At 39.4% G+C, this 25,783-nt stretch overlaps 3 protein-coding genes and 1 non-coding gene across 6 annotated transcripts; 1 reads left to right on the top strand and 3 right to left on the bottom strand.

The window, feature by feature from the left end:
* Positions 1-2,402: 2,402 nt before the first annotated feature.
* rpl18a (ribosomal protein L18a) lies at positions 2,403-4,735 on the bottom strand. The gene is made up of 5 exons (XM_053514683.1): positions 4,605-4,735; positions 3,761-3,940; positions 3,265-3,394; positions 2,867-2,976; positions 2,403-2,551 (listed from the first exon to the last, which is right to left on the bottom strand). Exons 1-5 carry the CDS (start codon positions 4,620-4,622, stop codon positions 2,459-2,461), a joined length of 531 nt encoding a protein of 176 aa, XP_053370658.1. The 5' UTR covers positions 4,623-4,735; the 3' UTR covers positions 2,403-2,458.
* Positions 3,070-3,202, bottom strand: LOC128518203 (small nucleolar RNA SNORA68). The gene has a single exon (XR_008357661.1). It is a non-coding gene; the product is annotated as a small nucleolar RNA SNORA68 (small nucleolar RNA).
* An 845-nt stretch (positions 4,736-5,580) lies between the features above and the next one.
* Positions 5,581-8,584, top strand: commd9 (COMM domain containing 9). Its single transcript, XM_053479334.1, has 6 exons — positions 5,581-5,655; positions 7,438-7,563; positions 7,648-7,787; positions 7,884-7,918; positions 8,047-8,150; positions 8,256-8,584. The coding sequence occupies exons 1-6, from the start codon at positions 5,605-5,607 to the stop codon at positions 8,391-8,393; spliced, it is 594 nt and encodes a 197-aa protein (XP_053335309.1). The 5' UTR covers positions 5,581-5,604; the 3' UTR covers positions 8,394-8,584.
* Positions 8,585-9,512: 928 nt separating this feature from the next.
* On the bottom strand, positions 9,513-25,591 carry LOC128508075 (L-fucose kinase). Of its 3 annotated transcripts, XM_053479306.1 has the most exons (23): positions 25,463-25,585; positions 24,766-24,917; positions 24,166-24,216; positions 23,663-23,788; positions 23,474-23,546; positions 21,644-21,741; positions 19,555-19,635; positions 19,328-19,447; positions 18,130-18,301; positions 17,930-18,036; positions 17,684-17,785; positions 17,094-17,267; positions 15,689-15,762; positions 15,247-15,605; positions 14,362-14,578; positions 14,121-14,287; positions 13,818-14,045; positions 13,540-13,683; positions 11,906-12,025; positions 11,397-11,584; positions 11,193-11,292; positions 10,806-11,029; positions 9,513-10,668 (listed from the first exon to the last, which is right to left on the bottom strand). In XM_053479306.1, the coding sequence occupies exons 1-23, from the start codon at positions 25,542-25,544 to the stop codon at positions 10,579-10,581; spliced, it is 3,249 nt and encodes a 1,082-aa protein (XP_053335281.1). In that variant the 5' UTR covers positions 25,545-25,585; the 3' UTR covers positions 9,513-10,578. The 3 variants fall into 3 exon arrangements, with proteins under 3 accessions (XP_053335281.1, XP_053335288.1, XP_053335296.1); XM_053479313.1 differs by lacking the exon at positions 24,766-24,917 and having other exon boundaries at positions 25,463-25,591; XM_053479321.1 differs by lacking the exon at positions 25,463-25,585 and having other exon boundaries at positions 24,759-24,890.
* Between the last annotated feature and the right edge of the window lie 192 nt (positions 25,592-25,783).

Genomic DNA, 25,783 nt, shown 5'->3' with positions numbered 1-25,783 from the left:
GTCATTGCCATGCTCGAGTTCCATCCATGACACATCTTGGTTCTTATTCAAAATTTTACAATACATGTTCTCTTCCAATGGCCCCTCAATGTGGCAGTCGCCAGTACCTTTTTGCAAAGAAACAGCACCAGAGCATTATGTTTCCACCTGTAGGACTGGTAGGGATAGTGTTCTTTGAGTCATAGCCAGCATTTTTCTTCCTTCAAACACCAGTCTAGTTGATGCCAATAAGCTTAATTTTGGTTCAATCTGACTACAGCACTTTCTACCAATCTCCATTCATTGTAAAACAAGCCTATACACGTGCCCTTTTGAGGAAGGGAAACTTGCAGTGCTGAAAGATTTCAATCCACAAGTTCCTCCCATGTAGTTCTTGGGTGATCCCTGATTTTTCTCACCCATGAGGTGAAATCCTGCATGGAGCTCCAGACCAAGGGCCCATTGATTATTTAGTATTTCTTCCATTTGCAAAAAATCACTTCAACAGTTGTCTCTATCTCACCAAACTTCTTGCTGATGGTCTTGAATCCCATTCCAGCCTTGTGCAGGTTCACAATCTTGTCTTTGATGTCCTTTTAACTGCTCCTTGGTCTGCCCATGGTGGTGAAGTTTTAATGGATGATATAGATTATGTCAACAGGTAGCTTTTATACACATATTTAGCTGTTAGGAGCACCTTCTTACAATTATCTGTGTACCCCATGAGCACATAACCAGTCTGTGGGAGCTGGAATTATTGTTGGTTGGTAGGGGATCAAATACTTATTTTATCAACTGAAATGCACCTCGATCTATAACATTTAATGATGTTCTGTCTCTATCCTTAGAAATAAACCTTTTAAAATTATCCTTGTAAGTGGGCAAATCTGCAGGGAATGAAATAATTTTCCCACTGTGTCTGGCAATAAAATAAAGCCAGCTGATTATGTGAATGTACTGAATGACCCAGGGTATCAATTGAAGCTTTTCCTCTGATTCACAGGCATATTTCAGGACTCAAATATATTGAACCAAGACATAGTTAAAAACATCAGTAGAGGACAGACAGGAAAAGATGACAAATTTGTTTACATTAAATTAATTAACGGCATTGTCCAACTTTATTCATTTATTTTTGCTGTGACCGTTGGCTTCTCTCTGAGCTTCATGATTTTTTAATTTGTAATGTATATAATTACCAGTTCTCCTGAAGAGCAAATTCTTAGGCCTATTAAAGTTAAATTCAGATTAAATAACCTAACACACAGTACGACTGCAGATCAATCCCTGCTATCCATTATCACCCAAATGAGGACTGGTTCCCTGTTGAGTCAGGCTCCCCTCGAGGTTTCGTCCTATTTGCCATCTCATCTTGCTCATCCAGGACAATCTGATAATTTTGATTTATACACATTCACATTTAATACAAACTTCCATAACCCTTTTGATTGTTTAAAGCTGCTTTGCGACAATGACAATTGTTTAAAGTGCTATACAAATTAAATTTTATTGAATTAAAGTGCCACTCCACTGAAATAGCATATACATGCACAGAAGGTGCAATATAATTCAGGCTTCTTTTTTAAGCAACCGATCATCATCCTAACAAACAAAATGGATAGATTTCAACTAGGAGAAACTTTGTCTGGAGATTTTATGCTCATTGATCAATTCACCTTTGCTGATTGAGAGAATGTTAAGATTTGTACAGAAAACTAAGACATTATGTTTGTTCTCCTGTCAATACCAAAGCTAACACACTGCTAAGGCTAAACCGGTCAAGTGTTAACTTTTTAAGTCGTGTTAACCTCTGACCCTCAATGATATAAACAAAAATGCTAAAAGATTTAATTTCTATACAGCACAATTTCAAATCTTTTGAGATTAAAAGGTGATTTGGTTCTTTAAAATATTTTTGTGAATACATAATCCATAGAGAAATGTAAAAATGTTGAAGCTGTTTAAAATGGCTTTTTATGCATTATCGCACATACTAAATTTATATAATTTATAGAACCATTTAGCTAATGACATTCCAATTAGTCCATAGAAGACTTCTGCTAGCAATACAGCTAATGTTCCAGCTGTAGTGTGGCCCTGTATATCCATCTGGACAATTAATCAATATTTGAAAACCACTTGTATAACGTGTAAACATTACAAATTGTATGTCCATTTTAAGCATTAGTCCCAGTTCAGTGTGAATTTCTTTTTGTAATATTAAGCAACACAATATTCCAAGCTTAATATACAGAAAGTTCTCTCTGCCTGTTTATACACCTTAAAGCTAATTCCTGTTGCTTTTAAAACCCAAATCCCTTATAAACTGAATATAAAACTATTTAAAGCTTTAAATAAATCAACGTTTAATACTCATACATTTCATGCCACTTGCCCCGTCCGAAAAATACGCCAGACAACAGTTCCAATTTTGTGACTTTTTTTAATTTCCCAATAAACAGGACTGCAAACATACAATTTAGAAGAATGTTTTTGGCCTCCTGGTGGTGAAGCGGGGCTTGTGCTGGCGACGCAGAACCCTGTGGGGCAGAGGGAACTTGATCTTGGAATCCTGTCAAAGGAAAGACATGAACAGTGTAAAAAAAGTGATCAGACCCCCTTTATTTACCAACAAATCAATCAACAGGATGTCGCCAGTTTACAAAGCCGCCAGATTTTAAGACCATATTCTTAATCTGGAAGAGGTACCTGGCCATTTTTTTCTTGCAAGTATTAAAGCTGAACTGGCAACAGCACCAGTTCAGTGAGAGACCTGCTGCACTCAAGTCAAGTCTGCACATGCAGCCTCAAAAGTATCCGGAAATCTTAGTTTTTTTATAAAGATAAAAAAATTAAAAATGCAGGAAATCTGAGCAGTGACACTTACATGGAACTGCTTAATGGCAGCTCTGCGACATTTGTTGGCTGCGATCACCTGAACTTTCATAATCTGAATGGCATGAGCGCGAGCACGGTGACGAGCTCCCATATCACGGTCTACAACACAACAAAAACAAAATCAGTGAAAGAATATACAGAAGGAATAACATCTCCAAACAGGAACAAAATGACTTGAACATTATGTTAGTTTGATGTTGAACCTTGAATTCACTTCCAATGACACAAGAACTCATGAAAGGCGACAAGGTCCTGTTTCTTTGCGCACACATAGCAAGAGCATCATATATATATAGAAACAATGATCTTTGGGTTTGTGTGCTGCTATTCTATTAATCATGAATTTGTAAACATTTCTGAGTGCTGTAAATTTCTGCAGGTACTCACAGCACTGGGTAACGGCTCCGGAGGTGGTGAGGTCTCTGTACTCGCGGTACATGTTGTGGGTGCCACTGCGGGAGTCATAGCGCAGCCAGATGCCAAAGTTTTTCACTTTCAGCGGGGATTTCTCATGAACCTATGGAGGAAGAAAGCAAGGCAAAGTTAGACAATAATGCATTACAATCAGTTTAACACTAAATATATACAGTGAGCAAATTCCTACTCGTCTTGTCATCTATTTACACTTCATGTATCGGGTCAGCTGACACTGAAACGGTTTTACACCTAATTTTTTTTTGATAATTTACATAAACATTTTTGTGGGATGACTTGACCATTAATTACGATCTCATTTAAGTTCTTGTTGCCTGTTCTACATGCTGATCTCTTAAGCTGTAAGCATTTTCATACAATCTTAAAAATGAACTGGACAATATTTTCACTCTTCAAGACTGCATCTTAAGCTGTGATCAAGGGAACGCAGTGATGTGCATGTTCTTACCAGGCCACAGTACACAGTCTCTCCAGAAGCCTTCTTCATCTTCCTTAGCTGAGAGACGAAGTACCAGAAGCGAGACTTGGCCACCACATGGTTGGGGGCGAAGATCCTCATGCGGTACAGTGGAGGAGCTGGGTTCTTGGCAGAGGGCAACAGACGCCCAACAACTTTGTACTCCCTAAGCTGGAAGAAGAAAATATAAGTTCTAATGAGTTCCATATAAAACTAATAACTTAACAAAAACAGTTACATTAGCATCAAGTCCTCTATAGACAGACACTGAATGTGTTCTGTAGAACCAAACTTAAAAGATGCGAATCGCAAGTACACAAATGTAAGATTGCTGGTCACCTCATCATCACGCCAAATTAATCATGCTCTTCCAATCACTGATGCAAAGAACTGACGCGTGTTGATGTAAAGAACTGAAAAAAAACATCTTTTTTCTCATAACAACCTGCTGATAGGAAAACTACAATATCAGCCAGGTCACATCGCTAAGTTACGCTTCCTCCTCCCCATGTGTATGCCAACCGTAAAATGAATCCATTTACACGCATTGGCTTAGATTTTATTTTCTAGATAAGATTTCTCCAGTAAACGGTCACATAATTGCTGGAAAAAGCTTTAATAAAAGTAAACCGGCGGCTACCACCACATGGCTCGCAACACATTGTCGGCCGCCATGTTGTCGCCCTAACAGGCCCGTTAAATTAATTACTTTATAACGCTTTTACATCATATACTCGACCCGAAACAACTCTGTGTATATCTTACGAGATATTATAATGCACAAAAAAATCGTCTATAGTGAGTAACGATGGCTTAAAACTTATAAATTACGTACTGTGCCAGACGCCTTCATGGTGTCTCGCTGACTGCCACCGTGAAAAAGGAAGCAGCAGGGCGGAGCGACGCTACGTCAAGCCTCCGCTTGTCTTCTTCTACTGTCGTAGTGAGGAGAACACAAAAACGCACGCGCGCCACCTAGTGTCTATTTTTTTTATTGTCTCTTATCATACACATGACAGTCTACTGTAGTATAACGTATGCAGGAAATGGTTTACTTAAGGCGTTATCGGACATTGAAACCCTTTAAACTCATTGCTTAAGTGATAATTTTAGCATACAGTAAAAACCTGAGGGAGATATATATATATAAATTAATAGGTCTCAAATAGTTAGAGAGCCACTCTGGTGACATTGGGGGCTGGACATCAGTGGCCGTGATTTACTAAGGCATGGGAACAAGATATTATTTTGGGGCCACGACTTACTATGGTTTAGGAATAATAATATGTTGTGATCATGACTTACTAAGGTGTGGGAATAAGCTGGTATAATGCATGGCGTATGTGTGTGGTATTGAGATCTTTCATGTCCCAAATACTACAGGATGATTGTTGTATTGGAGTTATGCAATGTGTCAATGAGGAAATAAAGGCAGTCGTACGTATACTAACAGTAACAAATAAAATCAATTTAAAGTTGCCTGTAGTTTACTAAAGGCTAGATGCCATAGGGTTATTAAGTTGGGGCCATAACATAGCATCTCGTAGCCACCAATTAACTCATCTCATCTCCACGCATTATGAAGTTGTGACCGCAATATAGTATCTCCTGGCCACACATTATACTATTCTGTTCACACACCATAGTAAGTCCCACCCCCCACTCACCCCATTAGCTGACTGGTTTAAATATAATAATAATAATAATAATTAAACGTTCAATAAAATCCTTGTCTAGAATCGACTCTTTGTTCAGAATCAGTATGGGAGTCGACTCCTGACTCGGTGGAAGGGAACCGCTATCGGTCACGTGACAGTCACGTTAGTCAGTCCAAGATGGCTCCTTTGGCAGAAGAGCACTTCAGTTCACTACAGCTCCTCTTAAAGGTATTTCACATACACTGCGGGGTTTATAACAAAAACAACGGCTTTTTAATCATCTACAGGTGCTGTGCGCTCTCAGACAGATGTTAGGAGCACATTAGTAGTCACATTAATACTGCGGGATCAACTGCAAACGAGTAACAATAATAATAATGATGATGATGATGATGATGCATGGTTTGTTAGATCGACCTTCTGTGTGTCTGTCTATATTTCTCCCTCTGTCTGTTTCTCCTCTCTCTCTCTCTCTCTCTCTCTCTCTCTCTCTTCCTGTCTCTGCCTCTGTCTCTCTGTCCATCTGTTTCTCTCTCACTGTCTCTATTTTTCCTCTGTCTGTGTCTCTGTACATGTGTGTAAATGATGAACCCTGATAGACCGCCCTTGCATCCAGGGTAGATTTTCTCTTAGGGTTCCCAGGCTAGGCCCATAATCATGTCATGTCTCTAATTGTAAGAATGATGAACAGAAAAACTGTTTCTATTTTTATCCTTTTATTCAAACCACACCAGACTTGTGATTTGTGTGGACGATTTATTTACGATTTACTATTTAGAATGGAGATTTTCTTATTTATACTCAAGAAAGTAATGCACTTTTCAATCACAGCTCTTGATGTTTGAAGCTGGTTAAAAGAAATTTCCCAGTGCAAGTGTAGTGAAGTGTCAGTTCCAATTTGTTTTTTGTTATTCTGTTGCCATAGGCTAGAGCCTCTACTTCATACAATTATATCATTCGGTTAGGTTTTACTTGTTTTATGTATGTGTCAGAAGGTCACCTGCTCATTAAGGATTCATTGGCAAAGTCTTAAGGTTATTCTTGGAAGTTTCTTTTTTCCCTCTTAATCTGACCGTATGTTTGGACATTCTCCCTGTACTACATTTAGCTTTTTTTTTAATAGGCACACATTTTTTGAATGAACAGCAAAGTGAGCAATTGTGATATGTAATAATTGCCTTCATGGATCAGACTTGTTTGTCCAGTATTTCCCATGGGAGTTTAATCAGAATGGGATCTAGGGAGTTTAGAGGTTGGTTTGCAAACCTTCGGCTCTTCGCTTGCTGGGTCACATGCGTGGCAGGCTGTGGTGCACTCGCTGTTCTGGCACTTTTCTATTGCGGCCAGCTTTGACTTTTATTTGGTGAGTTGTGCTGTATAGGCTTTTCTGGTATCAGACTCAACCAGCTGATGAGTGTGAGTAAGCCTTGGATGCCTATGATCCTGTTACCAGTTTACTGGTATTTAAATGATAATCAAGGTTAATGTGTTAATGCTTTGTGATGAATATTTAAACAAAAATACAGAGGGACACAGAAAAAATGTATACACACTTCCACAGCTGTTACCTTGGCTGTCTTTTTAAAACTTAAATTGAATTATAGCAGCAGCGTGTAGTATTATGTTTCCTCAAAGGATGACGGTATTCGCACCATCTGTGATGCTATCATGAAGTGTGTATACATTTTTTGCACTGCTCTGTATATTGGTAAATTGTACTATGAGGCAAATCTCAACTGTTTGGAACAGTTATGCAAATTAAAATATTTTTAAGTTTAATATAAAATGTTGATCAGGGTAATGCGGGGAAGCATCTGATTATCTGTCAAGTAAGTGTAGAACAATTGCTTTCATTTCAGGAAATCTGTATGACGGTTTATTTGTGTTAAATTTCTAATTAAGGATTAATTGACGCGTGTAAAGCCCTGAAGTTCTCCTCGTTTGACAGTATGGTTGTATATTCCCTGTCTAATACATTTTGCTTTATTCCTGTCTGTTTTTTATTTTTAGGCTTCATCCAAAGATGTCGTGCGGAAAATATGCACAGACAGTTTCCCCTCGCATGCACACAAGTCCCAGAGACTTGTAGACAGCACTGCCCAAGCCCTGTCTGTGTCAGGCAGTGAGGCTGTGCAGGTGGGGTCTGAGATTCATTTGTGTAATTTAAACATTATATGTCAGTAGCAAAGCTTATTCATGCAAATCTGTTTTTTTTCGCAGGTGCTGAGAGCCTTTCATTTGCTCTCGCATCATGTGGTGTTCTACAATCTGACAGCACCAGAACAAATCCAGTCAGTTTTTCCAGCAACGTTCCATTCCAACCTTAAAAACCTTATCACTAAGATCCTATTGGAGCAAAGGTGACTATAAAGCTCTTGTTTATTAATTAGCCATAAAGCTTTCTTTAATATGCCATAATTAATATATTGATTATTTAACCTCATACCTTTTTTTAGTCTGGCATGGAGAAATGAGGCTTTGTCCGATCAAAGTAAGTTTTTTCTAAACGTCTGTTTTCTGAATCTCAAGCATTTGATTCCTACAGAATATTACATTGTAGTTGACAAAAACAAACCACACCACCATCTAAGCATAATTTCTCGTCTGTTTGTGCTTCAGTCTCTTTGCCACGGCTTGTCGATTTGGATTGGAGAGTGGACATGAAGACGGCGTCTGACTTGGTGAGCCGCATGGCTGTGCCTACCTGTATTCTACACATGAAGGTATGACGAACTGAATGATAACACTTGTACACATAGCTCTGATACACTTCACTAAGTGAAGGAAAAATAACGAAAAATAAATGTATAATTGGTGTTTGTGTGCAGATCCAAGAAGGTGGCAACGTGAGCAGCAGCACAAGCGAGTCCTCAGTCACTGTGGAACTAAGCAAAGAAACTTTGGACACAATGCTAGACGGACTGGGACGCATCCGAGACCAGCTCTCAACCGTGGCTGGGAAATAGGACCGATCTGAGATAACAGTAACAGCAGTTGGATTTGTACAGTATATTTAAGAGTAAACAGTTACACTGCAAGTGTGATTTATTTTTTTTTTCTAATGATGCAAGTAATCTTGCTTGTATATTGTGTGTATAAGCATATATAGTCAGCCCCCTTTCCCTGCAGAATAAAGCATTTTTGCCCACATAGCAAGTTTTTTATTATTATTTTGGTTTATCCCACCATTTTATGTAAACTTCAGATGAAATCCTAGGAAATCAATAATTCCTAAAATACTGGAAAAACTCTAGTTAAATTTTTCTATATAGTCCTACACACAATCAAGCATCCGCCCCCCCATTTATATAATAATAAATAATAAATCAAGTTAAAGCAACAGTAACTGTTTTACTGTGACAGACTGCAAAGTGCCTAAAGATACTATCTAAGACTATTATTACTATTTATTTGTTTATGTACTTTAGCTTTGGCAGCAACCTAATTTTCCCTTTAGTCTGTTCCAATAACGCAGCATTCAGCATCAAGAGTCATCATCTGCCATCATCAGTGCCTGTTTCTTGCTGGTTCATGCATGATTAGATGTTTTTTTTTTATAATTGATTGATTAATAGGTCACTGTGTGGCTTGACAAACAAAAACATTAATCTGAAACAGGTCAGGTACAGGGACTGGACTGACGGTGAGAGCTAAAACTTGCGGAAAAAAAAAGTCCTATAGGAAGCCTGGAGAACTACAGTATAGTATTCCTCAAGACTACACTGAAAATCCAAAAAAAGTCTGGTTCTTTGATAGCAAAATACAAAGAAATGCAGAGTGGTGCAATATGATTGCACAATACTGTAGATTATACTTTTCTTTATTTACTGTAACACTGATGTAAACATAAACTAAAGCTCTTGTATCTACATGATGCATGCTCTTTGTATTGATTTATTTGCAAGCGATTTAATAAATAGATATCTACACGAATGTGCAGGTATACAGGTGTTCCTATTAAAGTGGAAGTGTGTTTACTGTATATTTTGAAACCAGAGCTGTTTCTAATCATTCTGGAGCTGACTGTCTTTTTAATCTGGAGATTTATGTCAAAAAAAATAAAAAGCACTAAATTTTGGAGCATTTGATGCATTACATTTTTATTTATAAGTATGCTGCATTTTCTCTATGCAACTGAGCTACAAATGAAATCACAAGTATTTCATTTTACATATTACATTTGGTAATACAGTCTCATACAGTACTTTTTATGCAAACTATATGTGATGAAATGTGATGGAAGTCCTGTAATTGTAAATGTAATTAAAAACAAAACATTTACACATAAAACAATACATTTGCCATGTAACAAGAATAAGGGTAACACATTTAGTTTGAATTAAAATAATATTTTCACAACCTTTTGCGTTGAATGACCTGAATATTTTCATAATTTTTTTTTTGTGAAATTTGCATAACACCAGAACTAAAACACTTTTTAATTGCTTTTCTAATTTAATTCTAAATTGGTTTGGGAAGCATGTATAAGAACAACCTTTTTGAATCAACATTCTCCTGCTCCCTCTGTAACAGTGCATAAATCCAGCATTACCCCAGATGCCCTTGGCTTAGTGATGCTAAAAGTAAGAATCAGGAAGCTATACTATAAACTGTGAGAGAGATCAAAACACACAGCTTACTGGATAGTAAGCTCTAGTCCCTTTGATAAAGGACTAAAACCAGCCAGTTTTTTAATTAGATCCAAGAGCTGTTAGTGCTCTAAAGATCAACATAGAGCTGAAAAAGACAGCTAGTAACATATGCTTATGATATTTACATATTATATACAGTACATTGTACATTAAAAGCATACATTTTGCTTTTATGTAATGAGTTAAAACCTTTTTTTTAAATCAAAAGCACTGGATCGCATTTAAATTTTCTTCAGTTTTAATTTACTCTAATGATTTGTTTCATTGTGCGTAAAGTGTACTGTATATACAGTATGTGTATAGTCTTTCCAAACATGAGCAGAAGAGCATCTTAAAACATAACAGGCTGAACGTTTACAGTACATGAAAGGGCTCTAATAGCAAATGAACACATCAGGTTCCACTCCTGTCCCACTTTGTTTTAGTTTATTTTGGCCTGATCTGTTCAGTGTGCTTCACTTCTCCAGAATTGGTGCAGTTAGTGTAGTTTAAGTGCAGTTCAGCACTGGGCAGTTCCTGTTCTCTGATGTAGGACTGTAATCCCTTCCATGTCAATTTCTACAGAGTGCACGCTGAAATCACAGAGACCCTGAACACAGAGAACAAAACACACCAATGCAAGATTTAAACAGTCTGGCCATCATTTAAATACTTTATTTGTCCTGCAATCAGATCAGTAATATAAAGAGGCAGAATTTTATAGCATGATTCTTTAGTCTCTCTCACCTGTGTGCTGTTAAGGATCTGTTGTACTTTCTCCTCCTGCTGGGAATCCCGTGTGAGTATGAACAGGAAGCCACCGCCTCCTGCCCCTGCCAGACTTTGCCCTAGGGCTATACGCTGAAGGGCATCCATCATGGTTCTCACGGCAGCTGGTTCACATCCTGGCGCCATCGCTTTTTTCTGCTGCCAATAGCGGTTCATGCAGGCCCCGAGTTTGATTAAAGATCCTAAGGGAAAAACAAACCTCATATATATTATAAAGTACATTAGAGAGACAGGCAGACTTGTGCTCACTCATGTCAGGCATACCACATGTTCCACAAAACATGTCCAAGACACGTATCTAAATCACGACTCTTTATTTATATTGTACTTTCTGCAAACACTCACCCTCTGTGCAGGCCCGAGCACACTCTTCAGCGGTGCTTACCAGCTGCTCTGCGTTCTGCACAATCGACGGCAGACGGCTGTACCAGTTCCGCACCACATCCTACAAAACAAATAGACAAGTTCAGAACAACAATACAAACATGATTCATTATACTCATTCACTATCACACACACACACACACACATACATACACGAGTTTATACCTGTAGCAGGTTGCGTGCCAGGCGTGTCTTGCCAGTATAGATCAGAAGGAGGCGCTGCTGCAGAGCAGTGAGGAAGTCCGAAGGAAGCACAAGTTGCTCCACCTCCACTTTTAAGGGTAGGATGCGCTGGGAACGTGCCACCTTCACTCCACCTACCAGCCCTCCCACTTGGTCCTGCCACCCACCACCTATAGCACAGTTCCTTAGTGTTTAAATAATTTTCCTATTATTAATACTTTATGTGTGTATTAGTTGCCTAAAATCATAAATGTACAGTGGCGGTGTGTACAGTGCAAATATGTCTTGAAGTAATATTATGTCACTTTTTATACTGTTCATAGTGCTAATATTGATTTATTTTTATTTAATTGTCTGTGATCTGAACTAGAGCATGCACATTGTATACAACTACAAGACAAACCAAATATATCCAGTTATTCTCCACTAAGTCCACCACATGATTTCTAAGTGCACCCTGACTAAAGTATGGTGGCTGGAACACCACTGACCTGTGGTGAGTATCTGCTCCAGGTGAAGTACGGCATGGATGAGAGAACTGGTGTCGTAACTCCGCCCAGTGCACCTGTACACAGCTGCGAGAACTGCACCAGCCAGGATACTGCTTGTACCTGCACAAGCAAACGTGCCACAAAGTCCCTTTATATGGTAAAAAGTTAATTACCAAGAAATTCAACTGGTGTTATGTAAATATCAAGATAAAGTCAGAGAGGCCCGATTGGTGTGGTTTGGACATGTTCAGAGGAGAGGTTGTGAGCATATTGGTAAAAGGATACTGAGGTTGGAACTGCCAGGCATTAGGTCTAAAGCAAGACCAAAGGGGAGATTTATGGATGCAGTGAGAGAGAACATTAAGTTAGTTGAGGTGGGAAAAGAGGAAGCAGAGGATAGAGTGAGGTGGAGGCAGATGATTCGCTGTGGTGACCCCTGAAAGGGAACAGCCGAAAGACAAAGAGACCCATAAAGCAAATCCAGTGGTTCTGGCTCCTTGACCCATAATGATCATTAATCCTTTGAGCAGGAACACCCCCAGTTCATCATCAACATACTACTGAAACACATGGGTTTATACGTAGGCAAACAACCCATGATTTAGAACAAAAGAAATTTGGCAAACCCGACACCTTGACAAACCTGTATGTGGAAAAGAATCTGTGTCTCTTTATACCGCCTCTGTCAGATGTACAACATGGTCCCTACCCAACACTGTCAGGTAAACACAGTGTCCACCTGAAGCATGTACTGCAAAATACAGCATTGATGTTTCATTGCTGAAACAGCATTTTTTAGCGTGGTCTGCACCACTTCCGGTACAGTTCCAGATTCAGTTTAAACTTTTGGTGTTTGTTTTTAATGCAATTAATGGTCTGGCACCGTCCTACTTGTGTGAGACAATAAGCTTTTATCACCAAAGTAGAGCCTTACGCTCTGCAAACCAAAACCTGCAAGTTGTCCCTCGGTCAAGATGCAAACAATGGGGTGATCGCTCCTTTGCAGTCGCTGGTCCTAAACTCTGGAACAGCATTCCATCTGAGTTATGCAAAATTACGGACCTCCCTTCGTTTTAAGCACAAATAAAGACCCACTTATCTAGAATGGCATTTAATATTTTATAATTTTATGCTTTTTTTTATAATTTTATAATTTTGTTTTATTATTATAGTTATTATTACTGTTACTATAATTTTCATTTATATTGTTCATTTATTTATTTATACCTATATGTTTTTTTGTTCCTGTATTTTTATTTCTATTTTTATTGCTTTTTTAGTGCTGTGAAGCACTTTGGTTCAACTTAGGTTGCTGTAAAGTGCTATATAAATAAATGTTGATTGATTGATTGAATGATTGACTATGTTTGTTTGTCACTTACAGAGCCACAGCTGTATTTGAGCACTGGAATCTTTTTTTTTTACCTTATACACAGAACAAACATGTGACTGTGAGGAAAAATTTGCAGAATTTGACAAAAATTGGTATCACTGACCCCTCCTTTAAATAGCCTGTACCATGAGTCATAGCAAAGAGCATAGTTTTGATAAATTAAGCCCACAAGTACACATGACTTATGTGTCAATTACGTCAGTTACGTCCCAATAAATGCACAAGCAGCATGAACTCTCACCAAGTCCTGAGCCATGAGGCAGCTGAGACCAGCTGTGCAGTTCCAATCCCCCTCCCCAGCGTTGCAGCAACTGCTGCTCCAGAGACAACGGAGACGTAAGACACACAACATCACTGCACACACACACCGCCTTCAACAGTGCTCCTGCAAAACAAACAGAGGTTCGCAGAAAATATTTATGTGAAGCCTTCATGATACCACAAAATCTCCTTTAAATGCATAAAACTGTGGCTGATGAAGCAGAAGTAAGTGTCCCTGATTTGAACTGTAGTCCTTACCAGGCGCATGAGGCTGACAGTGGTCGTCCAGGTCAGTGAGCTCTTTGCACACGGTCTTCGTAGTCATGCTGCACTCTAAAGGGCCGCTGCGGCTCAACAACACTATTTGGGGCTCTGAGATACGGCGCACCCGGGCTCCGATTGGTCGCTTTCCATCCACCTTTATAGACACATTTACCACCACGCCTCCATGCTCAAACGCAATCGGGGGAGTATCACTCCAACCGCCTACATGAAGGGGGAAAACCAATAAAAAAATTTAAAAAAGAAATTATATTTCAAAAATTTTAAATATTAACTCACCAGAGAGGTCCAGTCTGGCTGGACACTCCACTTCCTGCCACTCTCCCATTGGTGGCATTTGGCCTTGACTGATGTCCACAAATTGACGTGCAGACATCACAGCTTTCCTGAGAATTATCTGTCCTGCACCTTCATAGTGTCTGGCAGCTCTTACCAGCAGATCCGGTCTATAGAGGATCATAAGGTAACTCAAACACCCGTAAACGATTACCAGCTCATACGTTGCACTTTAAACTCTCACCTGCTAAGCCAGCGAGATCTCTGATTGGCCAGTTCCAGGACACCAGCCTCCAGCTTGCCCTGCTCCAGCAGGCTGAAAGCATAAGCCCAGGCAGGATTACCAGCCGGGCCACTCCTCAAACCTCCTTTCCCCTCACCAGCCATGCAACCAAGAACATCAGCGATGCATGCTAGAGTGCGCGCAGCTACACCCAGATCAACAAGACTTCCCGAAGCCACTGAGACGGAAGGATTAGGAAATTTACATTTAGCCGATCAACAAAAACTATGATACGACATTTACTAGACATGGTAATAGAGATTATCAGATTATCTTTTTCTTTATTTTATCAAATGCTACTACTACCACTCAGTCGGGAGGGCCAAAGACTATCACGTGTTTCCTCCGAACCACGTGATGCCAGCCGACCGCTTCTTTTCAAACTGCTCGCTCACGCACCATTGGGGGCGGAGTAACACACTCGGAGGACAGCGCTATCCGCTCCTTTCACTTGTGTGAGCTCACAGACGCCCCCGATTGGCTGTAAAGCTGTGATTAATGTGGGAGCACAAAGTACCTCTCATCCCTTCCCTCTGAAAGAGCTTGGCCAATCAGCTCTCTCTAGACCACCACCTGTGAGAGGCTACAGCATCAAACGGGAATCAAACTCGCAATGTCCGGATGATAGGGCGAGCACTTTACCACTGCGCCACTCGGAGGCCAGGATGATCTTTTTTAAGAATTTATTTTGAGGTGATGCATGAATTTACACATATAAGAATAATTTTCCCTTTCCCCACCCCAATATCGATTGCAAATTATTGCAGCATTTAATAGATTTTGCTGCTTAAATGATAATTTAAGAAGAATTAACAACAAAACAATGACTGTCCATCTTTTCCTCACCAGAGTCAAGTGTGCTCAGCAGTTCTGTGTGCTTGCCCCCAAGTACTGCTGCTCTCATGCAGGGCAGAAGGTTGTGAGCTGCGTGACTCTTCAATGTGTCTGCTGCTCTTCTCCTGCCTGCACTAAACAGGAGCTCTTCCCTCCATTGCAGTTCACACTGCTGGTCCGTGAGAGACAGAACCTCCCTAAGAGACAGTCTCCATGCTGATCTCCAAGTCTCTACACTCCCACAGCCACCCAGCAGGAAGCGCACACCATCCAGCCCTGTTGTGCCTCCCTTTGGTATAAATGCCAAAAACAAGCGGGCATCCAGCAAAGTCTGACCTGCTTCAGCCACTGCTCCCCACAGATCCTCTTGCCTGGGAAAGAAATGGTAATATTTTATGTGCAACCCATTTCTATGAACTATTATGCAATCTCAGGGCTGTCTTCTGTCTCTTACTGTATTCCAGTGCTACTAAAGAAGTGACTCCATGTTTGATTGAGGAACGAAGCAGACACATCATTTCTCGGGGCCTGCAGAGGAGAGAGATTAGAAGAACACTACAAAACCCCTCACAACACGAGCCTACTTTTTAGCCGACTTTGGAGCTCTACTTCCCAGTTAAAAACTACAAAGCTTAATATGCTACAATCAATATTTTCTCCATCACTGATGCACTTAATTTTTAAAGAGGAATTCAGGCTTTGTTTTGTTTATTTGTACGATATGGTAAACCTTTTGCTCAGTTTGTTTAACAAAGTTCATAGCAAATTGTGATTTATTTAGTTGTATGGAAATCAAAATGCACATTGAGCCAGCTCTCATTTCTTCACAGTGTGCCCGAAGATATAATTTTTAAATAGTTTGTTTATGAAACAACCCCAGCAGGAACCTCATTTCCCCTCTCGTCTGATCTAACCACTCAGCATTTAGCATCAGGAGTATACTAATCACCGGCCTGACCATCTTTTATCATCTGCACCCAAATCAAATTGTGAAGTCAGTATAGTAAATGGACCAAGTTTACAAGTAAGTGATTTAGATGCAAAACTAAATCCGAAATGGCCATCAATAAGGCATGAGTCTCAAAGTTAAGCAGAGAGATATTTTGTTTTTCATTAGAGCTTTCCAAGCAGATATAACATCATAAGTGTTGCAAAATGTCTGATAAAGTCACACAGTCATAATGTATACAAGACCTTAATGAAAAGTAAAAGCCAAGTTCTAAAATGTGTTTTTCACACAGATCTTGATCTTAATTTTTTGATATTGAATCCAATTATAACCAGAGTGTATAGAAAATCTAACATCATATTGAGCTGGTTTGAAATCCATAGCTATTATATATACGGCCTTGACTGGTGTTGGCAACTGTTTCTCTGGGGACTTGACAGTTCGATAGTTCAGGACTGGAACTTCTTACAAGTCTACCCGGGTCTTCAATAACTACCTGGACTTCATATTAACATCAATTAACATCAGCTATTATAGCTGAACTGCCTGCCACCTAACACACTGTATAAATGCAGATCATTTACTGCTTTCTGTTTCACCCAAATGAGGATGGGTTCCCTGTTGAGTCTGGTTCCTCTCAAGGTTTCTTCCTATTACCATCTCAGGGAGTTTTTCCTTGCCACTGTCGCCCTCGGCTTGCTCACCAGGGACAAACTGACCATTTTGATTCATACAAATTCACATTTCATACAAACTTAAATAATTCTTTTGACTGTGTAAAGCTGCTTTGCGGCAATGAAAACAAATAAAATTGAATTGAATTGAATTTAATGTGTTATGATACAATCACATCAAACGCAAGGGGAGCAGCCTTGCTCTAATATTGCAAATAATGACAACCAAAATTTACCTCCAAATTGTCATACGCCCCAAACACGGTGAACACTGTTAACTTCAGCTCTCCCACGTTCACCCTGTGCCCCTGTACAATGATGTCATTGGTCAGAGGCAGGTTCCGTAACTGCTCAGATACGGTCTGATCCAGGCCTGAAAGGAGGCATCCGGGATTCACTTGAGTTGGTCCCTAGGAAAGGGAAAAAAAGAAAAGACAAAATTCAAATGATCTGAAACTGAACCTAAAACAATTACTGTTTAATATTTTACCAAATACGCCAAGCTGAAATAATGCAAATGCACCGAGTCACTGTCTGTGTTTAGGCAGTTTTTACCTTTTAAATAATAAGAATATAAGATTTTAAAAAAATATATAAGGTACACAATAAAAAAATTTAAACCATGGGTTAATTAGCACAAACTGACGTTAAAGCCTGAAATAAAACTTTAACGTCCATTGTTTTGAAAACTTAATGAACTTTATGATTTCATAAACACTCTTGACGCTACATCAATATAGCCACTTTCTTTTATACTGAATAGAGATTTCATCAGACAGCTAGTGAATAGTCTAAAAGGCTGCAGTATACAGTAAGTCTTCCTGACCTGCAAATGGCAGTGTTGCACAACAGCCCCTGCTGCAACATGCACCTCTCCTTCCAAGATACTGTTAATTATCCTACTGCCCTCACTCACGCACTGTAACTCCTGCAAAGAAAGACAGAGTTATAAGAATGCATCATTAACATTATACTGAAACACATGGGTTTATACTGTACGTAGGCAAACAAACCATGATTTAGAACGAAAGATTCAATCTGGAAATTTGGCAAACCCGTCACCTCGACAAACCTGTATATGGGAAAGAATCTGTCTTTCTGATCCCGCCTCTGTCAGACGTACAACATGGTCCCTACCTGACATTGTCATGTAATCGCAGTTTCCAGCTGAAGCATGTACTGCAAAATACAGCATCAATATATACATCAAACCAAAGGACAATGAAAGAGATTGTACGTAAAAAGCAGGAAGTAAGTAAGTACAGTAAGCACCTAGAAAAAGAGGAATGCCTCTTAAAGTCCTCCAAAGCACAGAGCGAGCACTCTTTACTGCCTCCCGTTGTGGAGCAATAAGTGAACTGCAATCTGCTCTCACTTCATTCACAAACTCTTCTTCAGTCAGGTCAGAGCAAAAGCACTTCAGGATGTCCAGAAAGAGAGAAATCTGCAGAGAGAGAACATGTATGGTGGGAATTAAATTATTAACGAAAAAGGAAAATTCCAGAAAGGTATCTTACACCCAAACAAAAAAATTTAGTAAAGCCCAGTTTCTATGAGCGTCTAAAACAGATTCAGGTTTAAGGTAGTTTAATGGGAGAAACTATTTAAATTTATTGGTGAACAGGGTTAATAGACCATGATTTAGAACGAAAAAATAATCCAAGTTTACTGCATCATGCCCTCGCTTGCGATGATTGGTGGACCTCTCAAATAAACTACTGAAAAGTGGACCCCTGATCATTAAAATAGTTATGAACTTGCAGCAGTCGATCAGTAACCAAATCCATGACATTTTTAGAGGACAATCATAGCTTGTAAGGTTAACAGTGTAACTGGTAAATACTGTAAATAAATTTTGAGTACGAGTTTTATTTCATTTGATGGCTTGGTTGTTAGCACTGTAGCCTTGCACCTCCAAGTTGTGGGTTCGATTTCTGCCTGCATGTGTGCATGGAGTTTGCATGTTCTCCCTGCGTTTGGTGGGTTTCTCGCGGGTACTCCGATTTCCTCCCACAGTCCAAAGACATGCAGAGTAGGCTAACTGGCGTTCCCAAATTGACCGTGGTGTGTGACTGTGTGTGTGTGTGTAATTGTGTATATGTGTACACAGAACAAAGCGGTATAGACAGTGAGAAAAAGTGAGTGAGTGAGTAAAGTTAAATTATTTGCACAATATATATTTTTTAGTTCTAAATATCTTGAATCTTGCACAAAAAACACAAACACAAATCTACATAGAGGATCTACTTCAATAACAAAACCTTCTGCTTCCTCTATTTTAAAAACCACTACCCAAAAATAACATACACTTCACAAGTGATCCTTTTCTAATAAGGACATAAGGGTTCTAAAGTTACAAAAACCAAAGAAGAAATTAGAGTCCAGGTTTTTAATTCAAGATGAAAAGATTAATAGCAGTAATATGAATGATAAAATAGTTAATTATATCAACACATCCCTGCGTGTATACCTGTAGAGGACGCACTCCTGAGTCCAGGCCCAGGTAAGTGCAGCTGTCCAGTGGTGGAGTCACATGGGTCTGTAAAAGTCTCTCTGATACAGAGCTGGAGAAAAAAACAGGCCCTGACACCTGTAACACGACTCACCAGTTAGCATAGAAACAGTGAAAAAAAAAAACACACATGCATATCATGCAGCATTTCACTAAGATCAGATTATAAAAACTTGTACTCGTACCAGAGGAACTTTCCCATCAGGCAGTAGAGCAGAGCGGATCCTCTCCTCTGAACCCAAATAAATAATATCACGCACTACACCCTGTCAATACAGAGTCGTATATAAGGTACAAATCTCATCTTTTGGAACCAAGGCAGCATCCAAGCTGAAGAATTGTCGCTAGGACCTAGCGTTATGACAATGTAATATCTAAAACATGCTGCTACATCATACCATAATACACCTTTCTGAGATATTGTTGGTATCATGTTATCTAGTTATAACATTCATATACAGTGAACCTCGGATTGTAAGTATCCTGATTTGCAAGCTTTCCATAAAATGAGCTAATTTTTTTTTATTAATTTGGACTTGATAAACGAGTACCAAATATCATTGAGTATCAAGTATCACGCATGCGCTTCTTGACAGTCGATGCCGACTGTCACATGATCACAATTGAGCCAATGGTTATTCTCTCGTGTTGCAGACTTGTGGGTAATCGTCTCTTTTGTAATTGTGGGGCTCTGTCTCAGTCCGCATGAGTTACTCGTATAGTCAACATCCGTGCGCGCGTTTACTGTTTACTATAACACTGTGTGCACGTAAAGCATCTTTTATTTTGTGCTTGTGTGGGATAACTTTCACACACACACACACACACAAGTTTACTGAATAGAGACTCATCCGCACGCTTGTGAGGGTGAGTCATTGTGTGTGTGTGTGTGTGTGTGTGTGTGTGTGTGTGTGTGTGCCTTTGTGAAAGTTGTCCTACACAGCAGCCGCCTCCCCCCCGTCTCTTTTTTGCAAGCTAGTTTGTGTCCATGTGTCTGTGCGCGCATACTTGGTTGAGTAAGAGTCTATCTGTAAACTAGTGTGTGCGCACAAGGGTGTCTGTGTGAAAATCGTCCTACGCGGCAGCCCCCTCCCCCCCCTTTCCTCCACTCCTCTCTCTGATCTCAATCACTACAGCCACGATCTTTTCAGAGGTAAAGTGCAGGTAATTTTGTTTTATTTTTACTTTATATTTTGTATTAATTATTTTTATATAAATATTTTTGTGTTGTGGAACAAATAATTGCCGAAACAAATTTTGCTGGCAATTTAAGGTTCCGCTGTACTTTTTTTTATAATTTCCAACTAAAGCAAACTTAAAACCAGCTAATGATTAATATTTTTATTTGACATATTTTTATATACTTCAAGGCATTTTTGTATAATTTTGTTCTCTGTTAAATAAAACTACAGTACTACTACGCTTCTTGATTTGTCACGTGATCACAACTGAGCCAACAGTTTTTCTCTGTCTTGCGCTGCAGGTAATAGTCTGCCCTGATGGGTCTTAGTGCTCGTCTCTTACTGGTATAATCAACATCCATGTGTGTGTTTTTTTCTTTCTCTTGCGCTGCAGAGTGTGTGTTGTGTGTGCACGCGCATTTAATTTGACACCTCGCCAGTTCTCACACACACACACACACACACACACACACACACTCTCTCGTCTTTAGTGTGTGTCAGTGTTTGAGTGTGTGTGTTATGTGTGTGCGCGCGTAATTTGACACCGTGCCGGTTCACACTCTCTCTCGCCTTTAGTGTGTGTGTGTGTGTGTGAAGCAGAGAGGGGTGCTTCACTCACACACAACCGGCACAGTGTTAAATGACGCACGCGCACACACAACACACACACTCCGCAGCGCAAGAGAGAGAAAAACACACACACAAAGCGCCTGTGCGCATAAATAGAAACACTTATCTGTCTGGATTTATTTTTACTTTTTTTAAGGTAAAGTGCAGGGTTTTTTTTTTTTTTTTTTACTTTATATTTTGTGTTAATTATTTTAATGTATGTATTTTCTTGGGCTGTGGAATGACTAATTTAAATTTCCATTATTTCTTATGGTAAAATCTGCTTTGGTTTACGAGTGTAAATGAATTATGCTCGTTATCCAAGGTTCCACTGTAATTGAATTCATAGGACACATCATGCATCATAGACAAATCTTCAATTATCATATCACGCATGCTATAATATTTTTCACATATTCCTGTCATATCGCACTCTCCCCTAACTGTGTGAATTTCAGTGTCATCTGCTTTACCCAGCACCCACTTGTGCATCTGTGAGGTAGACTCCATGGTTCACAGCAAAAGACGTGTCACCAGGGAGGGATACAGCCCGCACTCCAGTGAAGCCCTCCCACGACATTGCTGCAGAGACAGATACAAAACATTTATATGCATGAGGTATAAATGTTTATAGGTATAAATGCTTCCTCACTAAGCTCTGGTTAAATATGTTGACCCATAAATGAAAAGTAAAGCTCAGGCTCAAATCATTAAGACTGCACGCTCAAATGTTATTTCTATTAACTAAAGAACTTCAATTTACTTGGGCACAGCTGAAGATTTACACTCTGCGGATATACACCAAGTGTTTGACCTTCTGTTTCACAGATGTGTAATAACAAAATTATCCAAGTTCCCTTTCGAGCCTTGCTCCTCTTAAAGTTTAATTCTGCATATTCATTCCAGATTTAAATCAATGATTATTATTGTTAAGCTGCTTTGTGATAATGTGCATCGACTTTTACAAGTCAAAACACATTGATGCAGTGAGCATGACCGTTCTACCTTCACCTCACTTAGTGGAATAAATGAATCGAAAGTCAAACCAGCACTTTTAACTGTACAGAGCAAAGATACTGTATGAGAGTAAAAACTTCCTTTATCTTCTTCTTTGTCTTTCGGCTGTTCCCTTTCAGGGGTCGCCACAGCAAATCATTTGCCTCCATCTAACCCTATCCTCTGCATCCTCTTCTCTCACACCAACCAACTTCATGTCCTCTCTCACTGCATCCATAAAACTCCTCTTTGGTCTTCCTCTAGACCTCCTGCCTGGCAGTTCCAACCTCAGCATCCTTCTACCGATAAAAACTTCCTTTATATCTCAGTATAATCCCCTGCTACACTCTTGCACTTATACTGTACCGCGTATGATTGGATCGTAAAACAATGGCCTCCCAGGAAGTTTAATGGACAAAACCTGGAAATGAATTGGAGCGAGGTCAGGACTGTACATGGGGATGTGGCAATAAGCTGAGTTCTTGTATTTTGCAAATGGTGTCCATGAATGATTGTGTGTACAACACAGATGCGTCACTTTCTCAGGTTGGCAAAAAGTATTCCATAGATGTTCAAAGGTCAAGCATTACACTCGTTGTATGTTTACAGAAACGTCTGTAGTGGGCTCTGAGCCACGTCAGCCAGGATAGTCATTTACATATGTACGACCTTCTTTGAACATTTTCACCAATTAAATGTTTTCTGCGGCTATGAGTCTTTTCACCGTACTGTGCTTAAAGTTATCTGTAAATACCAATCGGTTTAAAGCCTTTATTCTTGAGAAATTTCACCACAAGTACCGGTTTGACTTGAACGCTTCTCGCATTTACACAACACTCTTTCAAGTGACAGAATGCCTCCTGGGCTGAATAAAGGTCAATTGAATAAATGTTTAATGTTGCTGGACTTCAAACACTCTGATCTTTGATCTGAAACTGACAGAGATGTCATTCCATCTCAGATTTTGCTCAATATCAGGGTGGTCAAGAATTTCGACTGTAAGGCAGTTCCGCCTTCAATTTGATCACTTTAATTTTATTAAAATTGCTATTTAAATAAATAATTTTTTTTTATGACAGCTAAACTTAAGTTCAATTCAATTTTATTTGTATAGCGCTTTTAGCAGTTGTCATTGCCGCAAAGCAGCTTTACACAATCAAAAGAATTATTTAAGTTTGTATGAAATGTGAATTTGTATAAATCAAAATGGTCAGTTTGTCCCTGGTGAGCAAGCCGAGGGCGACACTGAGAGTTAAGTAAGAGAACTGTCCAAGAGTAAGTCCATTGTACTTAAAATATCCAATATGTGTAATCTCACATGGCATTGTCGAGATGTTTAGGATCATGTCAGTACTGCACACCCAAACACCTGGTGGAGAGCCAGCACACACCTTAAACAAAGCAGGATACAACAGTTTGTATGAATACCATGCAAAGTGTGACACATTATGCAATCAGCACAAATCTTGTCCTTGAGTGAAATCGAGTGAGGGTGCGATTTACTCACCTTAGCTGAAAGGCAGGTCAGTAACAAATCTAAACAGCAAACTGGTCCTTCAACACTCTGTTCAAGTGCACTAACAGGCATCCAACAGAATGCCCTACTGCACCCATCCCAGGGGAAATCTCTGCTCTGGGACACGAGCATACAAATAAAATGATCACCAATGTTTCGTTAGATATCACCTTTTATTCAAAACTTTAAATAAAACTAAACTAAAATATCATTTGTATCAAATATTATAAGTATGGTTTTGTCCAATTTTTAAATTAGTGCTGTTCTAGAGATCCAACCTTAAAGACACATTTAATGTTAATAAGGGAAAAGAAACTATGCCTTTCTCCCTGAAAAAGTCTTGAGTCTATCACACACAAATACACACAGAGGAATAATGATTTACACCTATGGGCAAATTAGAGATAATTCAGCTACCTGAAAGTTTATGGGAAGCAGGAGTGCAATTAAACATGTAAGTTCTAGACTAAATATGTAGAATTTCCTCTTCTTACCGTGTGCAAAATGAGAATGTGTGCATCATACAGGACATCTGCAGTCACAACCTACAAGACAACAAAAGCCACGAAGAATATGTACATTTGTATCGATGACTAGATATAATATTGGGTCAGGATAATATTAACAACAACAGTCTCAAACCAAATGACGTTGATAGACTATGAAAGAAAATTATTAGTATATCTGTTAAATATTTTTTTTTCTTAAGCAGTGGTGACCTTGAACAGGTAATTAATATTTTCGTAAAAAAAATAAAAAACTTTGTAACTGTAAACTTTAAAAATATGAATATTTGGTAAAGGGCCTTGCCTGGCCTCCCGAAGGAGCCCCTACTGGTAAACATGTGCCAAAATAGAGCTGTCAATCATAGACTTGATTCAAATACAAATTTTAGTCTGTGCCATTATTCGTTCAAATCCATTTAGTAGCATTAATGTTTATTTTATTATTATATTATTTCTTAAAGGCTTTAATGTATTAAACTTTAAAACTATTGAAGTATCTGGTAAGCACATGAAATGATATGTAACTTGTGGTGTCTGTTTTAATGTCATATCTCAAACAAAGGGATCTTTATTTTCCCAACCCCTCACTGTATATCCGGCTCTGGCACTGAGATGCTCTGCAGCCACCAGCAGTGCGTTGAGAGTCGCTCCTCCACTGCCCATGTGCTCCGGTGGGTCAGACACGGTGAGGAGCAGCGCAGCAGGGGGCAGGATCCCACGCTGCTTCCGAATCTCCAACTCTGAAATGAGAAGCACCTCTCTCTCTGAGCTCATGACTATAAAGAGGCAGGGAGATCTCAGTGGTTAAGGACCACAGCACCATTAAATTGCCAGTGTGGGGCCTTTGACCATCAATTGCCCAGATGTATAACGAGATTTTTAAAAAGGTGCTCCGGCGTAGGGCGTCTTAAATGGTATTCATAGCCTTATTATCCTAATGCAGTTCATTTTAACTGGGTTGAGCTAAGCTGAAAGTAGTGTATTTATATTAATGGCCAAAGGGGATGTTTAACATTCAGGTAAGCGGCAAAATATACAGTACTGAAACTCGCACATCTTGGACGCACTTGGTCCCAGATGTGAAAAGGAAGTTTTGAATTGAAAAAGAAAGAATTGCAATATAAGCCAAATCGGCACGTAGGTATCGCGATAATATAATCGTATCGTGTTCTCTCTACAGACGAGCTGCCGTTATTTAGTGCTGTATTTTTTAACCTCGCTCTTAAAAGCCCCCATGCAAATTTAACAAACCTGAGTAAACAAAACATGTACCCTGCGTCCTTACCTCTCTGGAAAGCATAAACACTGTCTTTGTGCTGACAAGTGAGCACAACAACAGTCCAGTTGAACACAGGTTTAGTTGTCATACCGAAACACAACACCACAGACTCAAGCGTGGAACGCAACACTCCCGCTACTACCACAATTTCCGTCAGTATGGAGCGATATATTTCAAAATAAAAGTTCGATGCGACAAAACAGAATATGGTCTCATTGTTGTATATTGTCTGGGACGGATAGTTTTCTGGGCAAACCGGGACAGGTGGCACCTGGAACACCGCTTGCAGAGCTGCCAAGTCTCAAGAACTTAGCATGTTTGAGCTCC

This window comes from Clarias gariepinus, chromosome 2, assembly GCF_024256425.1.
Source record: "Clarias gariepinus isolate MV-2021 ecotype Netherlands chromosome 2, CGAR_prim_01v2, whole genome shotgun sequence".
In the NCBI taxonomy this organism is placed as follows: domain Eukaryota; kingdom Metazoa; phylum Chordata; class Actinopteri; order Siluriformes; family Clariidae; genus Clarias; species Clarias gariepinus.
Note: the sequence above shows the minus strand (reverse complement) of the source record. Positions and strands in the feature narration are given on the sequence as shown.

Bases quoted from the DNA above. Each gene is read 5' to 3' on its own strand.
- commd9 (XM_053479334.1), top strand. From the start codon at position 5,605: ATGGCTCCTTTGGCAGAAGAGCACTTCAGTTCACTACAGCTCCTCTTA. The intron at 7,788-7,883 runs GTGACTATAAAG...ACCTTTTTTTAG, and splicing joins AAGATCCTATTGGAGCAAAG to TCTGGCATGGAGAAATGAGG. The intron at 7,919-8,046 runs GTAAGTTTTTTC...TTTGTGCTTCAG, and splicing joins TGAGGCTTTGTCCGATCAAA to TCTCTTTGCCACGGCTTGTC.
- rpl18a (XM_053514683.1), bottom strand. The intron at 2,977-3,264 runs GTGAGTACCTGC...GTTGTGTTGTAG, and splicing joins CGGAGCCGTTACCCAGTGCT to ACCGTGATATGGGAGCTCGT. The intron at 2,552-2,866 runs GTAAGTGTCACT...TTCCTTTGACAG, and splicing joins CTGCCATTAAGCAGTTCCAT to GATTCCAAGATCAAGTTCCC.
- LOC128508075 (XM_053479306.1), bottom strand. From the start codon at position 25,544: ATGACAACTAAACCTGTGTTCAACTGGACTGTTGTTGTGCTCACTTGT. The intron at 14,579-15,246 runs GTGAGGAAAAGA...CTTCCGTCTCAG, and splicing joins GCTGAGCACACTTGACTCTG to TGGCTTCGGGAAGTCTTGTT. The intron at 13,684-13,817 runs GTAAGGACTACA...TTTGTTTTGCAG, and splicing joins CTGTCAGCCTCATGCGCCTG to GAGCACTGTTGAAGGCGGTG.